Source organism: Diabrotica undecimpunctata, chromosome 1 (genome assembly GCF_040954645.1).
Source record: "Diabrotica undecimpunctata isolate CICGRU chromosome 1, icDiaUnde3, whole genome shotgun sequence".
NCBI classification, from domain to species: domain Eukaryota; kingdom Metazoa; phylum Arthropoda; class Insecta; order Coleoptera; family Chrysomelidae; genus Diabrotica; species Diabrotica undecimpunctata.
Genome location: NC_092803.1, coordinates 147,868,028 through 147,886,411, shown reverse-complemented (window position 1 = coordinate 147,886,411; position 18,384 = coordinate 147,868,028). Strand labels below are relative to the sequence as shown.

General features: G+C 30.8%; 1 protein-coding gene across 1 annotated transcript in view; it reads right to left on the bottom strand.

The window, feature by feature from the left end:
• Nucleotides 1–220: 220 nt before the first annotated feature.
• The window catches only part of LOC140432337 (anillin-like), a 40,329-nt gene continuing 22,165 nt past the window's right edge, over nucleotides 221–18,384 (bottom strand). The window contains exons 3-4 of the mRNA XM_072520170.1: nucleotides 10,716–11,062; nucleotides 221–911 (exon numbers count right to left, since the gene is read on the bottom strand). Coding sequence (XP_072376271.1) covers nucleotides 276–911; nucleotides 10,716–11,062 — 983 coding nt within the window. The 3' untranslated portion in view covers nucleotides 221–275. The remainder of the gene's footprint in view (nucleotides 912–10,715; nucleotides 11,063–18,384) is intronic.

The window sequence follows — 18,384 nt, the reverse complement described above, 5'->3', positions numbered from 1 at the left end:
TTACATTTCAGTTAACTAACTCTCGGTTGTTGTGTCAGAGATACACGACTGTTGTGTTCCTGACAGGTGGTCATGGGAAATCCATACCCAATATGATATGCTGTTACTAATAGCTGTTCTTGTCTAAGACTTTATTAAAACCCTTAAATTTAAACCTCACTAATTGATAAATACTACAGTTATATGTTGAAGAAAGGTCATAAAATAAAAGTGCTATAAGTAAACTTAAACTTAATTTATTCCAAAACTATGTACAAAATCATATTTATAAAATATCACTGTTTAAAAATAAGTCTATTCCATAATGCTAGTTGCTCTAGAGCAAGATCTAAGGTGGTGGTCCAACGGTCAAAATCTTCCTTGTTGTCCGCCGATAGATAGTATTTATCAGCCACAAAATTTTCTTTCGTTCTAATTTTCTCTGTATTACTGTCATTAAGCGTACTTGGCCTTCCGGTTCTGAATACGAAAATCTTCTTCCTAGGACAATCTTCAGGGTTCTTTACTAAAGGCATGAGACAATATTCCAGATTTATTTTAGCTGCCGGAAGTTTATCGAATTCTTCATCTTGTGGGTAGTTGTATATAAGAAACGTATTTCCATTAAGTGAGCACCATTTTCTTTCCCAATAATGAACATTGTTTTCTTCGTCTTCCTTTCCCAATGTTAAAAATCCAGTTAACTTGGTCGATAGGGTCATGTGCTCTACTTTTAATACAGCTTTGACGAAGTTTTTCAAGGTATTGTTTCCTTTTTGGAGTGCAAATCTAGAGTTTCCTATGTCGTTTGATTTTATTGTGAATTCGCCACAGGATAAAAATGATGGCTTCAAAATAGATGATTCTTTTAGCTCTGCAGTGTTGACGTTTTCGTAGTAGATTTTGTTGCTTGGGCAACAACACTTCGGTTTCTGCAACAAAAAATAAATTATTAGACTACGGTCATCATCATTTCCTATTTAAAAAGAAAATATACAGGCATTCTTCTAAATCATATCGCAATAATCAGACCAATTTGTTATTAAAACGTTTTGAGTTTAGAGTTTATATTTGTATTAAAATGACATTAACACCAACGGATGTTGCAAAAGCCATTTGCTTTGGTTTCTGGTATAAAAGAAATTATTTTTGGTTATTGGTAAACATGTCGGCCACAAGAGCACAAAGTAAAATGAAGGAAAGGAAAGAAGAGTACAGAAAAGAAGAAGTAATTGTGAAAGAAGGATCTGACAATAAGGAAAATGTCACAGTAGTTGAGGAGAAATAAGAAACAGGCATTTTAGAAAATTTAATAATAACAATGATGAAGACCAGCAAGAAAATAGAAAAGAAGATAAAAAATGATAAAACAATAAGAATAAAACAGGGAAGAAAATAAAAATGATGAAAGTATAGCAAAAATAGCAAGAAGAGAAATGAGAAAAAAATAAAAAAAATATGAAAAGACAAGAAAAAGAAAATAAACAATTTATGAAATTACAACTAGAAGAAAACTGAGAAGAAAATAAAAAAATGACAAACCGAATAGAAAGTTTGGAGATTGGAGAAATGTGAATACGAAGTAAGGAGTTAATAAAAATAAAAAGAAGTAGATAAAATAGCAGAAAAATCAAAAATAGTATTAGAAAGTCAAAGGAAGAAAATAGAAATATGAAGTAGATCTAGTTTGATTTTTGAAAAAAAAAATAATTCTTGTTGATCGATAAAACAAATTTTGTAAATAACAACACAGAAAAGAAGAAATTTAACAAAGAGAGCTATTTTAAGATATATGTATGTGATATCACTGAATATTAAAAGGAATTTTACGGTGAAAATTATGTCTTTTTTTTTAAATTCAATGAACAAAGTATATAGTAATAGATAATAGATTTAAAATAATGGCGAGAATTGAATGTTTTATAAATAGAACGAGTGTTCAAGGAAAGGTGTTTGGGATTGTTTTTTTTTTAACGAGGGGATAATAAAATAGCGATTAACCCTATTCAGCTATTGTCTTGTCAAAAATGTAGATTTCATTTATGCAGATTCTATTGTTGGGTGTGCATCAAAAACAAGAAAATATTAATTTGACGGATTTTGTAGAAACTGAGAATACTGTAAATTACAGTCTGTTCTTGTTTGTGAAAAGAGTAACATCTGAAGCTAAAGAGATTGAATGCCGTTAAATTTGAACGGTAGAAGAAAATTAAGTTGTGTGAATAAAAAGAAATTTTATTTTTAAAATTGTTTGAAAAAAAACTGGTGATTCAGTGTTTGCTGAATGGTATCCGTGCAGAAGTTAATGTTAACGGCATTTGTAAGTACCAATAAATTATCATTGCATCGGGAGAAGTTTAGGCTAGGAGAATGTAGTATGCAGGGGGAGAGAGGAATTTTGATTGGGACGAGGGTGCGAGATTCGTTTTTGGCAGAAGATCCAAGGGAGGAGTTAGCTAGCGAGTTGACAAATATCCAAGTATCCAATTATATAATTAATATAAATTAAAAGATATGCAGTTTATTAAAATTTAAGAATAATAATAAAGAGATATAAAGTTGTTATTTATAAGTTTTGTAAAGTAGTATCAATAGTCGCGAAACAATAGTGGCTGCGCAGCTTTCAATTATTGTCAAGGTGTTTTATCAGTATATTTATTATATTTTTTAAGTCTTTCCTTCTTCTTCTTTTGTATTTTTTCACATACAAAACATTTGATTTATAGTTGGCGTCCGCAATCTAAGATTATTGCGATACATTAAATATATATATATATATATATATATATATATATATATATATATATATATATATATATATATATATATATATATATGTGCGTGTGTGTATGTGTATGTCCTTTGACATGAAGGTGCCTTTGTTCATACAATAATGAACTGTACACAGATATTAAAAGAAATATTCCAACATAGTATAGAGGTGAAGAATAAACAAAGTACAGAAGAAGCAGTTATTTAGAAATTATTAAACCGAATTAATGTTACATAAAAGTTATTGATTCGCAAATGAACTTATTTTTCGAAGTGTACAAATTGTACACGTTAAGTAATATTTATAAATAAACAACATCAAATTTGTTCTTTCCAAAATCTTACCAACAGGTTTTGCATGTCATTAAATTTTAATATTTTTTGTGTGCTCTAAAATCATACTAGCGACGGTAGATCCATAAATTTAGATCGATTTAGTAAAAGCGGACTGTTCGAATTTAAATGATTTTACCGAAAATTATAGCGCCTATTTGAATAGAAAAATATGTAAGTATGCTTATTTATTCGATATAAAAAATCTATCTGGTATAGATTCTTATTTATTGGTTTCATAATGTGTACACGGTCTACTAACGCAAAATATTTTAACATGTAAGAATCATTTTATATATTATTAAAAATATAATAGGTTAATAGGTATTAACTTGACTTTTGTATTGTATATAATATTAATGAACCATAAATAAAAGACAAACAAGAAAATGAAAACTATAAATCCTAATACAATGATAAGACGAAATAAAAACACAATAATCACAGAAATAAAGGTGAAAATAGAACCTATACATTGAGATATTAAACAATATTAACCAAATTTAAAAAATGTTGGCCAAAGAAAACAAAATAGTTTGTATGTAGAGCATGAAAAATATTAAAGAATTGTTTGAGAAAAAAATATGAGAAACAAACTAGAAAAATGACACTGATAGAAACAGATTGATGTTTTTTATGTAAAAAATCATCCGGAAATCCTTAGTAACGAACTTGCCGGTTTTTGTACAAAACAAACCGATTTTTCTAATATCAAGTTTAAAAATGACAGACTCATCTAAAGGTCTTTGTAAGATTACTGAAACAAAACCACTTCCAAGCTTCGTTATATTCGTCCCACCGTTTAAAAATTTGTTTTCTTTCAAATTAAATAGTGTGCCTATCAAAGTATTTGAGTTGAAGTGAAGATCAAATTTGCAGGTTTGATAATTTTATGACGATCAGTAGTGAGCTAGCCTTTTGTAAGGCTAGGTGTGGGGTTCGGCACTCAAGTGGTACCGACGACACCAGGACCATATATTCCTGATTAGTCAGGAATATATTTGAAGATCAGAAAACATTTCTTGTGAGCAATTATATCTTTGGACAGTGGTGTTAGTGACAGTATATGCAGTCAATCAAAAGTAAAGATTAATTTGTTACAAAATGGATCATCTTTAATTGCAGTGGGTATAGACAAGCCCAAAAGTCATTGGGAAAAATCACTTGTTGTCATTTATATTGTTCTTCAACATTTGATGTACTTTTTGTTAGCGCAGGATTAGTTTTTTTTAATGGGATATGTCCCCGTATTTTTTTGCATGTTTATATTACTATTGTTTTTTTATATAGGTACTTAATTTTACTATAAATTTAGTACGTAGGTGGTAAAAACCAAAAAAACTACATATAACTATATACTACTACTACTACTATACCACTACTATAAAAACTACATTTTTTTTAAATAATATTTAATATTAAGATCATTTTAAATATTTTTACTACGTAATCGAGAGAAATTTATATTAATTTTTTTTATTAAAGATGTTAGAAGGTATTAATTTGTAATGGACATTTCTGCGGTAAGATGTAAAACGATATGTCCAATTAAATCTGTTTTGGCTAATAATAAATATAGCTTGTATATGACAAAATTTTATTTTTGATGTCTCCGACAATCTGCTTTTATCTTGGACCACTTATATGGACCAATAAATGCTAACAGTTTTGCTGTACGTGCATACACTGAGTTGCTGAGCCTGAGACGATATCTCTGTATGGGTTCTAGATGGCAATTCGGGTTTCCATCTAGATTCGTTTTCATACAGGTTTAACTATTATTTGATTAATTGCTGCATCGATCGATGGCTGGTTCCAAGTCGCAAAACGTTTGTTCAAATTTGAGAGCATGTTTGCAGCGGTTGTGCCATTCTTGTGAGGAAAAATTAATCACACAACTTTTTAATGTCTGACAATAAAAATGTATTTTACTTGTAACATATTATTTTAGAGACGACCAAACGAGTTCAATCTCATTTTTATAATATTATGCCGTACCCAGACTAATACATCTGCTTGTGCAACTCGTTAGTGTATTTGTTACAAGATGGCTTACCTAGCTCTACTTATAATTTCCTAAAATTTAATATAATGTTTACTATTTCACGACTTTGTAAACTTATTTACCAGCGATTTATTAGCGATTTTAAATCCATATTCAAAAATTCTTCCACTGACTGTACAAACTGTAGAATCAATTACATTTGCTCTGTGACATTAGTTCTATGACTGATAGCTCCCGGTTTACCGAAAGTCATCACACCATCGATCATCGTCAAGACATTAGTCATCGCGTCAAAATCTCCAATACAAACTGAATTGGGTGAGATTGTTTTCCTCTACCAGTTCAAAGTCTTTAAAGTGGGCACGTACTACAAGCTCACGTCCAACTTATATCTAGACGTTTTGAGCTTGCAGGCCTCCGCACAAAAGTTATGTGGAATGAGGGCAGTCTCACGTCAACTCGTTTCTGATTTTAAGAACGCAGACCTTCGACATCTAACCTATGACAAAGACAATATTCCAAAATATTACCCAATAATTCTATATTACCCAATATTACTCAATAATCAGAAAGCAAAAAAAGTACGTAGAATAAAGTACATCGTAGAGTATAAAAGCTTCAAAAAGAGAGAATACAAGACACCACATTTTGATTGGCGGAATCAATCCAGATTCTGCGAGGCGTTAGGCAAAAATGTATATGCGGATGACACCATTATTTTTGCAGACAGTCTAAAAAGTTTACAACAGCTAATGAAAAAAATAAAATAAATAAGCTAAAGATTTGGACTAGAAATTAATATATCAAAAACCAAATTTATGTTCATTAGCAACCTTACTGCTTATGAATAATAAACCAGTGAACGGAGTAAAATAGTTTACCTATCTTGAAGTAATAGTAAACAAACAAAGGGATCACTCACATCAGATAAAATGTAGAATGGAATAGCCTGGGAGTGCAGTCAAAAATATGACTAAATTCTTTAAAAGCCACAACCTTAATCTAGACATTAAATCAAGGATGCTGCGATGGTATATTTTTTAAATACTATTCTATGAAGTTAAATCCTGGACACTCACTCAAATAATGCAGAAGAAACTTAAAACGTTCGAGATGTGGCTATAAAGGCGAATCCTAAGGATATAATGAGCGAACAAAATAACCAACGAGACCGTACTACGAAAAATGGGGAAAGCAAAAGAAGTAATGTACACGATTTAAAGGAGAACGTTAGAATATCTTGGACACATATTAGAGAACGGCGCTAAATATAGATTACTAAACATAATCCTCCAAGGAAAAGTATTTGGAGAACGAGGAGTAATGGTTACAAAACCTAAAGAAATGGTTCTTCACAACAACTACTAATATGTATAAAGCATCAGTTAACAAAATAATTATAGCCAGAATGTTGAAAGTTCTGGAAGAGGTATATTCTGTTTTTTTAAGGTGAGTTCACTCTTACCGTTCTTTCGGATCCTTTACTTGAGATATATCTTGAGACGGTGCGTTCTTAGTATTCGAAACGAATAGGCTCCAAAAGAAGAAGATATATAAAAAGAAATATAAAAACACGAACTAAGTTTTCTCTATGGAAATTCTGTAGAAAATATGCGCCATTTGACTATACTCAGTTACGATTTTTCGAATGAACATTTTTACAAAATTGTAAATAAAAATTAAAGGTAATATATATAGATTTATTCAAATAATTCAATGCTACAACAAATTCAGCTTGTGTAAACGTTTAATATGAGACCTTTCCGTATTTCGTTATAAATCCATTAGAATTAGCATATATTAAAGAAGCAACCAATTAGTTAAAAAAAGAAATTTGAGAGAATTTGAACTCATTAGTTTTAATATATTCCGGATCATAATTCAAACAAATATCTTATAAACAAAAACATATGTTCTCACCAGCTAGTTTAGGAAATGTGAGATCATTTTAAATGACGATTTATTGGTAGAAGCTTATATTATATGCGATAACAGTATTCGTCACAAAAGTGGATTTTGGATCTACGCATAATTACTAGAACACCTTTGAAACGTTTCGGGTTCTCATGTCAGAGAAGATGTAAAGCGTCGTGGACTAATAAGTCACAGGTATTTTATGAGAATCGAGATTAGAAGATATAATAATATGCTGTAACTGAGCTAAGAGCCTTAGGCTAGGATTTAGTCCGTTATACAGAAGGTAAACATTTTGCTAGAATTTATTGGACGGGAAAGATATGTATGATGTAGTAACAAATATAGGAGGGACAAGACTAATATTATATGACTATTATGAAGGCTCACTGATGAGCTAATTCTTATGAGGTACTTCTACTTGTGATTTTTAAATCGAAAACAGGCTACCAGTAGGTTTGTTGCTAAATTTTTATTTTTGTCGTTTGAATGTTTAATAATAAACCTTATTTTTATTTTAAGGATTTGGCTTGTGAAGAATGTTCCAAAAAATGTGACCTTCAATGTTTAATTGCTACTGTCAGTTTATATCTAATTTATGGTGAGGGTTATAAATTGAGGTCGTTATAAATGGTGTATGTTTGTGATGGTATATGCTTGACAATTATTTTTTTTTGCTATTATTTTACTTATGATTAATAAGATGAATATCAAATACCTCTACGAATTAATAAAGTCCTACAAATTATTGCATTAGTTTGAAATTCACTATAGGAAACTAGAGAAAACTATTAAAGATTTACATCCTATAAGACAGAAATCAAATATTTAAAAAAGAGAAAACATGGAAATGAAAAACTAGGAATTATTGGAAAGCTTAACAAGTCGGACCTGTGAAATAAACAGACAGCAGATAAGACAGCAGAAAGAAGGCTTCTTTCTTCTTCATATGCCATCTTCTCTAGGTGGGAAATCATCTTTTCATACCGCTGCTATAAACCAATCAGCAGAAGTGCAGTTAAACCAAGCTCTCAAATTATTCAACCAAGAGATGCGTCTTCTTTAGAAATGATGTTTTGGAGAAGCAGCTGTAGACTAACAATAATGGACAAAATAAGAAATGAAAGAATTAGACAATTCATGAATGTGAAGAAGACAACTAAAATTTGCCATCTAGAACAGACATTGTCTGAGGGTCAGAAACAACCTCTATTGTGAGTTTTACGTTGCCATGCACGGTATCTGTTAAATACTTTAACATCACACAATCTTTTTAACAAAAATGTAACACATAATAAATTTTTTACCTTTTTAAGGGTTTTTACCCAGATATTTAGTGGCTTGGCTCATGTTCACCTGGTAGTAATACACTGACGATGTACTTTTTAGTTCAAAACGGTCTTTTTAATGATATACCTTTTATAAAGAATTTTTAAATATAACTTTTGCGATAAATGGTAAACAGCCAACTATAGGAGTTTCATTTTCCTTGTGGAAATTATACCATGCGGTCCATATGTATGGAATAAATTTATTTTTAGCATTAATATGTACTATGTGAAAAAAACCTGAAACAGATTGATTTGTATTCTTAAATTGACAATCAAAATATGAAATATTTTGAATACTCGAAAATTTTAAATAACAAAGGGGGTCGTGTGTCATAAATGAAAAAATTGATCTTTACAATTAAATTAAATGTTCAACTTGACCACCATTATTCACTTCTTGACAATAACCGAGGCCATTTTGGAATTCTCGTACAACATTTTGTATGACCTCGGGGGTCATACAAACTTTTACTTTTAAATCAGCAATATTGCCTGGTCTATTTAAATATACTTTAGAAATAATAAGGTATTTTCGTATCTGTTCTGCTAAACATTAGGGAAAAAACTAGAGAAAAAAAAAATGGTAAAAAATATTAGTTAAAAAGCCAAATACACAATCGATATGAATCTAGTAGGTTGCTGTCATTTAGGTATTTAAAGTGACTAAAAGACGTCAGTATAATATTTGTGCGCGTATTAAATTTAATTATGGCTCATTTGTCTGAGACTCAAAGAATAGATATTTTAATTATGATTGGTTGTGGTAATAAAACAAGAACTCAGAAGGAGATTTGTGAGATGTTCAATAATAAATACCCTTGTGAACAAGTTTCGCAGTCTACAGTTAGCAAGATTGAAAAGAAGTTTCGTTATACTGGACATATAAAAAATGCAGGTAGAAATGTTAAATTTACTGATGAAAAAAAGTTAGATGTATTTCTAGAGATTGAGGAAAACCCGCATAAGACAACTCGAGAACTTGCCGCCGTCAATGATCTAAGTAAATCACCTATTTTGAGAGTTTTGCATTAAGAAAAATACCATCCTTACAAAGGTCAGTTGGTTCATGAGTTAAATGAAGATGATCCTGATAAAAGGCAAGAATTCTGTGAAATGATGATGGACAGAACGAACACAGATTTGCAGTTCTTAAACAAAATATTTTTTTCTTTTGGTTACGTTTCATGTAAACGGAACGGTTAATAAACAGAACTGAATATATTGGAGCAAAGAAAATCCTCACTGGGTGTGTGAGACCCACACACCCAGTGAGGATTTTCTCCCATCTTCCAAATGTGATAGATCGATCTATTTACTACCAACAAGACGGAGTTCCACCGCATTTTGCACGTATAGTTAAAAATTATTTAAATGAGGTTTTTTCCAATAGGTGGATTAGAAGACGTGGAACGATCGAATGGCCGGCTAGATCCCCTGATTTGACTCTTCTTGATTACTTCTTATGGGGTTATTTAAAATCTAAGGTATATTTTAATAGACCAAACAGTATTGCTGATTTAAAAGTTAGGATAACGGAAGAAATTAACAAAATAACCCCCGAGGTCATACAAAATGTTGTACGAGAATTCCAAAATCGCCTCGGTTATTGTCAAAAAGTAAATTCATAGTCATTTTGAATGTTTAGTTTAATTGTAAAGTACATTGAAAAATGCATTCTAAAGATTATGTGACATTATCAAAATTTTACATCTGAAAAAGCAATTTTCTCAGTTATGATTGCACCAAACTTAAAAAACTTGCTGAACAGAGGACTAAAATCTCTTTCTAACAAAATGCCAAGAATAAAAATCAATCTGTTTCAGGTTTTTTTCACATCGTACATAATAACACTAAAAATTAATTTATTCCATACATATGGACCGCATGGTATGTTTGTATATTATGTAAATAACACACGGATCCAACTTTTATCAATACACACTTCCTTATTGCACGGTTCGATGGTCACTGATTTATTTAACAAATTTGTGTCTAAGAGCGACACGCGACAAAAAACAGAAGTTCAATTATTTTCTTTCATCTTTAAAAACCGCGTTTTTTGTCAAGGCGACAAAATACTCGTGCATAAAAGCGGGCTAATAGTCACGCCACTTATGTGAGTTTCACTTTTTTCTCTGATATTTTGAACAAACCGTATTTATTGTTTATTCCACAAAAAACATTTTGTTTTATACAAAAACTCGTTAAACCTTCATACGTTTAAAATATTAGCAGTTTGTCTTTTTACTAATTACAAGAGATATATTTTAAATTAAAGTTGACAAATTTGTCATTAAAATTGTATCTAATTCGAGAACTGTTCCTCAACTAATTATTAAGTGATAATGTTGGTAATAAAAAAATTGATTATTTAAACTTACCCGTTTAAGAAGTTTTTCCACGATTCCCGGCTTAGCAGTGTTGAGTGTAAGGGAGTACACCTCAGCCTTAATTTCAAAGTCATCATCCAGGTCATTGAGAGTAAACGTTTCGTTAAAAACAAGTTTATCATCAATTGCCTCTATAGCTTTTGTAGTCAAGACTACGGTACCATGGGAAATAGCGAGAAGGTAAAATGTTGTGCAATCGCTTGATTTCTTGTCTTGTTCTCGTATGTCGTACTGTAGATTTGATAACGTGACAGATCCTGTAAGTTTTCTTGTTTTGATTGCTACATCCATGTCTTTGCTTTCCCGAATTTTGTTAACTATAACTTTGTACCTTAGTTCTGAAAAAAATCAAAAATAGATTTTTAATAAATATTCCAAAATAAATGTTATACTATAGTTCATTTATAATACATATTCCCAAATGTCAATTGAACGTAAAAGCCAAACAGGGTCGTACTGAAAAGTATCACATGATTTTTAAAAATATTTACTTTTTAAACTAAGAATGTAAGAATTTCTTAAAGGTTAACTGTGACTAAAATTTATTGTTTTATTGAAGAAAAATATGCTAAAATAAAATATTCATGTGCATAACAGAGTACTCTTGAATAAAGTAGCGTCATCATAAGATTTTCAAAACACAAAAACATACCATTTGAATTATTCAGAGTCTGAGTAGCTACATGTGCTGCTTTCTTTATCTAAATTTATTATTACTGGTTCGATATGGGTCTTTATTAGGTTGTCCACATTTTGGACTCAACTTTTTGTTCAACGTGTTGCACACATTTATGCCATGTAGTTGAAGTAATATTATTAATTGCATAAAAAATATTTTAGATGTCTGCAAATTTAGAAGTATTGTTTTTTGCTGCTACATAATTTTTTTCGTCTGTCCAGGAGTTCAATTGGATTGAAGTCACAATGGTATGGACCAGCCTTTTACTAATTTGTGTTGACTTTTTGTCATCTCATCGATTATATATTTGTTATATTATCCCTTATGTTGCTAAACAATAGCTAACAGTGGCACTTTTGATATTGAGTACTCAAAACCTATATTTTGTCTAAATCAGACTGAGCAGTTTGGACCTGTATAATGACAATCATTCTCACCCAACTCGATAAATTATATTTAATAGTCTGTTGTCTAAGGAGAAGGCGAATGAGAAGGCGAATACCGTCGGAACACGTGCGTGTCAGGCCTCGATAATTTGTTTATGTTAGTAGTTTGCAATATGGATAGAGTTTACTAATAATTTTGCCCTTGCCAAACTATTTAATATATGTCTACAGGAAGCAGTAGCAGCCACTCAGTGGACCAACGTAGACATTACTAATGATAGCATCATAAAAGAGGAGATAATACTTTTAACGAAATAAGAGGTCGTCCACCAACACGATGGGCTGACGATCTAAAACGTTGCCAGAAAAGCTTGATGCAAGAATCATAAAATGGAAACAGATGTTAAATTATGAGGAAGATCTATTCCCAGCAGTGAACAAGCAATAATGAAATATTGTGCTTCAACTATCAGAAAAATAATTAACTATGATAATACTATAAGATCGCCGCCACATTATTGGTAATCGTTATTAGGGAATCAGGTAAAAACTTAATAACATTACTAATTATTAATGAAAAAAGATAAAGCAAAGGCAATAAAATAATCAATAAACTAAACCCCATTTTAAAACGATTAAGAGCAAATTGATGAATACTTTCAAAAAATATGGATTATAAAACATTGGAAAATATACATATAAAACAAATGCAAAAATAACAACTTCTTCCAAATTCCAGGGTGCCAAGAAATATTCTTCACCAAGAACTAGTTAGCATCCCTTACAGAATGCTGGAAAACGACAACTAAAAACTTCACTGGGACCGCACTGTGCTCACAGACCAACCAGTGGCACATAATAGACCGCATCTCATACTAGTAGTGGCACATAATAAACTTACTAGAAAAAAAACATTTATTGATGTGGCGATACCTAACAATAACAACTTGCATGTTAAAGATAACGAAAGAATCGTAAGGACAGAGATTAGGAAATACAAATAAGGAGACGATGAAAAATGGAAAGTACTCAGACGATACCTATTATTTCCTAGAACTAGAGTTACTGCGAAGAGTCTCTTAGAGAACATAAAACAGCTAAGTCTTAATAAACATCTGTATAAGACCATGCAAAAAGCAGTACTGCTCTCAACATTTAGACCTGTAAGAAAATTTTTGTGAGATACTCTGACGTGCCAAGTCACCTAGCACTCGATAACATGGAAAAGGTCCCACCAGAGCTTAATACTTTTGATACCGAAGGGTATCTAGGATGAGTGAATTTTCCCCTTAGAGGAAGTGTGAGCCGTTTGGCTAAATTTGGATCTATTGGTAAAAAAATATTGAAAGTTAGATCAAATTTTAACCGAATGACAATTACATGCATTATAAAGTAAATTTAAATCAGATGAAAAAAAGTAAAAGTTACTAATCTATATATTTTTATTTTATCAAAAAACTATTTCTGAAAGTTGACTTAATTGCTGGACCGCTTTAATAAATAAATATTAAATTTAGTTATAATATTTATGTAAATAAGCAACTTATTTACATTTTAAGATAACCAAAAAGTACAAAAGAATTTTGGGAAGTTTTCGTGACTAACAGATGAATGGAAAACACTCATATACTTCTAATCAGTGACCATATTAAAATAAGTGTTTTATCGGAATTACTGCTCCTCCTACATGATATTTTGGGTAAAATTTGATTTCAACACGTAGGTTTATGAAAATAAATATAATGGAAGCATAAACTGCTAAGAACTAAATAGTGCATTACCAAAAATAATACTAAAGAGTGCGTTCTCAAAAATAATATTCCAACTCTTATTGTATTAAATTACATGAAATAATTACTGTTATAAAAGAATTAGGAGAAAAGATTACAAAGAAAAAGGGAGATTAAACTCTGTATGTATGTCAGAGTGGAAAGAATATTACAAATTCCTATTGACGGAAGCAAGACCACAATGCGAAATAAATTACAGAGACTTCAGAACAGATCCAATATACGAAGTCGAAGTACAACCAATCAGCGTAAACGATATAAGACAAACCTTAAAGGAAATGAAAAAAAAAGGGAAAGACACAGAACCTGGAAATATCCACAGTGAATTAATAAAACTAGGACCAGCAAAATTGCTGGCTGAGATATTTAATAAATGTCTGATTAAATAAGAAAATGTTCCAGAAGATCACTGAAGTTTGGCGTGTATAAGCTCTATTCACAAAAATAAGAAATGTGAAAAATTACAGAGGTATAAGCGTTATTAGCCCATTGGGAAAGTTGTACGGTTAATTGACAGAAGAGCGAATCGAAAACTTATATGAGGAGAGGAAAGATCAGAGAGTGGATTCCGTGCTAGCAGATTTTGTGATATATTTTTATATAATTATGTATTATATATGATTTGGTTTATGAATTATGATTATGTAGATACGTGATGTTGTAATAAAGAGATGGTTGATATCCCAAAAAAATTTAGATTAGAGTAAAATCAACTGAAACGAAAATTTTGATTTAGTTCTGTCACACGCACGACATTTTTCTGTGCAAAATTATAAAAAAATATATCAAATATCCTGCTGCTCTGTTCGAAAAAATGTTACAATAAATAATAATGTTATCCAGATTTTAGTAGCAGAAACAATAAGGTATGCCATTGTGAAAAACGGCCCAGTTCATCAAATTACGGCGAAAGAAATTCGATGTTTCATTACCATTCTCATCGTGAGTGGATATAACTGCAAAACTAGCAAGCGACATTTTTGTGACCGCCAGTCTAACACGCGGAATGAAGTAGAAGCAGCATAATGCCATGAGACGGGCAAGATTCGCTCAGATAATGCAGTTTATACACTGTGCAGATTACTCCAAAGTAGATGGTAATGACAAACTCAGACCGCTTGCAAATATGGTAAAAGATTATTTTCATAAACATTTTGTTCCCGTTGAGAACCTGTCTTATGATGAGTCAATGATTCAATACTTTGGCAAGCACGGGTGAAAGCAATTTATGAAAGCAAAGCCAATTAGATTTGGTTTCAAGATATGGGCGCTTAATTTCGACAATGGATATCTTCTAGATTTTAAATTGAACTAAGGTAGCCAAAAAGATATACACACCAGAGTTAAGGACCTTTGGTTAACCTTTGGAAAACCTACCACTCCGCTGATAAAAATGTTGGAGCAGATACCACATAAAGAATATCATTATCATTTCTACGTAGATATTTTCAATTACATAAACGTATTTAATTTTTTGAAATTAAAATCATATAATATTAAGGAAACCTTTAGAAATAACAGAATTTCTAAAAGGTCCACTACCGAGAAGTTTCGCTTCATGTATCGAGAGCAATCTTGTTATTTTGTTCATAGTGTATGGACAATAGTGCTGTGGCTGCTGCATCTACAGCTTATGGTGCTGCGCCTGTGGGAACTGTGTGCAGATATAGCAAAACAGAATAAAAATATGTGCACATTCCAAGACCGTAAATCATTGCCAAATATAACAATAATATGCTAGGAAACCGATTTGATCTACCAAAACATATCTGCATATAGAATTGTAATCCGTTCAAAGAAGTGGTGGTGGTGTATCTTCCCATGGCTCATTGATGGCAGTATTAGTAACAGCTTGAACTCTACAATCACTACCACCCCAAGATTTCCCAATTAGATTTCAGAAGATTTATTGCAGTCATATCTTAAAAAATATACAAATGCTCCAAAGCATGGTGAAGCACCCAATTCTTTGAAATTTAGTGTCACACTTAATAGAATATCAGACAATCTAATGTAAGATAGAAGCAATCACCTTTTAATATCTATACCTAACAAAAGACGTCGCTGTGTAGGAGAGGGGTGTAGCAGTAGTACTCAAACAATGTGTAGCAAATATCATGTCGGCATGTGTATTGACTGCAATTATACTTTTTCTATGAAGACATGCTAGTTGTAATATAAATTTCATTGTGTTTCTTAAGAATCTTATATACTAAAAGGCTAAGCTCTTTTCTTGTGCGCAATACTCCTTCTAAACAGATTGTTGAGTAGATTCCCCCTAAGGTTTAAAATTTAAAAAATTCGAACCGGTTTAAAAATGGCGGCCATAAAATGAATTTCTCCTATAGTAAAGTATAGGAATTCAATATTATACACAATGTAACAACGCGTCAATTCTCGAATGCTGGAATGCACCAACAAGTGTTTCCATTTAAAGAATAACGATAATGACCACTCAAAATTCGGGATCCTCCTGTCTCCGATTTTAATTTATGGGATCTGTTTTACACTATCTGATGAGTTGATATTTTTTTATTTTTATGTTTAGTTAGAAAGTATTCTGTTTCCAACAAGTGCAGCGTGTGTGAGGTGTTGTGATTGATATTTAGAGATTTAGACTACGTTTTGAGTTTAATACTTGAAGAATTAAATAATGAGGTAAGCATTACTTTGTTTTTAATTTATTAGTTAAAAATATATTATTATTTTTGTTGGGAATAAGACACAATTTTACTTTAAATTAGGTTTATTTTAAATAAGTAAATAAAAAATAAACTTATTATAAAGTAAAATTGTGGCGTATTCTCAAAAAAGTGGAACAGTAGGCGGTAGTGTAGACTAGCGCGGAGCATCATACTGTTATCTGTATTTTTTAAATTTAAATAATATTTAAATATAAATTTAGTTAGTTAGTTAGTTAGAGTTCTCAAACCGACTTCTTTTTCTTAAACGTGGCATTTTACAATCTAAAATATGCAAAAAAAAGTTACTTCCGGTTTTACTTCCGTTTTTTATTTAAGAGGGGCGGAGTCTAACAATCATATTGTTTCCGTTTCCTAATGTAAATCTTCCTGAAAATCCTAAAAAACTACTGTATCGATTTTCAATTTAAAAAAATTGGCGTCGATACAGTTTATTTTTAGAATTTTTGGAACATTTACATCAGGCGACGGGCGTTAGACTACGCCCCTCTTAAATATTAGCAAAACTTACATCAAAACTTGATGTCTAGTCGTTTATTTTATTTTAGTTACAGTACTGTAATGACCTAGCGTTACACTTATGTTTACACGTTTTTTGTTAGTTAATAGGTTTTTGGATTAAAATTTTTTTAATTTGTCCATTATTATACATTTTTAATAAAAATATCTTTGTTTAATAAATTACAAAAAAAATACCTGCGGTCATAAATGAAATTCTTTTTTGAAAATAATTTCCGGAGTGCAAATCGAAACGTCGAAAAAAATCAATTGTGGTTTAATTCTTTACAGGATGGATATCTTAAATATCCTATTGGATATATATTTAATATTTAACTAAAACATGGCACAAGAAAACAGTTTCAGAAACTCTTTAAATACTAGATAAATACTGGGTAAAACAACAACACTATTAATAATATGTATGCCTTACTGTGGTATAAAAAAATTTCAATAAAAACGCAAAATATGCAACACAGAAATATTAGAAGGGACAAGAAGAAACAGAAGGGACAAGAAGACACAGAAGAAAGGGGTAAGAAATGAGACAATGAGACAGAAAATATAAATTATTGACGACATTAGGTACAAAAAATATCGTCGCCTAAAAAAGCAGGGAATGAAACAGAAGATTTATATCAACTTATCAGCTTGTTTGCATTTCGAGGTTTTGAATTCAATTCAGTCATTTATAAAATTCCAATTACAAAACAATCATAATTACATGTGTCTAATATTGCTGTCTGGTTTTTACGTAATTATATATAAGCTACTTACAAAATGGGGATTCCAGTTTCCAGATTTTTTAATAGAGTGAAAATTATATATTAGAGATAGCCCCCATGACCTTCTTATGTATTTTTCAGCAATAAACAATATCGAAATAGATTATATATCAGTATCCAATTATGAATGTGTATGAAATTAAAAAAATTGGCATTATAAGAATGGAAACAAAAGACTTAGAATGTAATGACGTTCAGAACATCCTAGAAAGAAATCAGTAACAATAACAATGGATAAATAGCAATTTAAAGTAAAACTTATGTTCAACAAAGATGAAACAGATTATCTTAGCGCCACCAAAAACAGAAAGAATCACCTAAACCAGTATGGTTTGAGTACTTAAAAAAAATTTAGGCAAAATATGTAAATTTAACTGTAAAGATAACAATATATTAAAAGGGTTTTGAAGGTCCTACAGATAGAAAAACCCTATACCAAAATTGAAAAAGGATAAAATAAATATAAATAATACATATACTCAGCAGGAAAAGAGGGATGGCCTATGAACATAAAATCGAAACTAGTCAAGTTGGAAAAAAGCAGAGTCAAAAAAATTACAATAATTACAACTTTGAAACTAGTAAAAACTTGTAACAGATTATCAACAGGCATAAACTAGGCACTAAAGCGAAGAGATTTTATAAAAGCTAGTATAAAGGTATAATCTGTATTCACGAATGTGTATTGAAATATAAATAAAGACAAGTGGGTCATTCTTCAGCAAATTGTAAGTGTATGCATCAATCGCGTAATCGTCGTACTCTTCTGGAGAAAAATCCAAAGGCATGAAAAAAATATATATAAGCGACACTTGGTTCC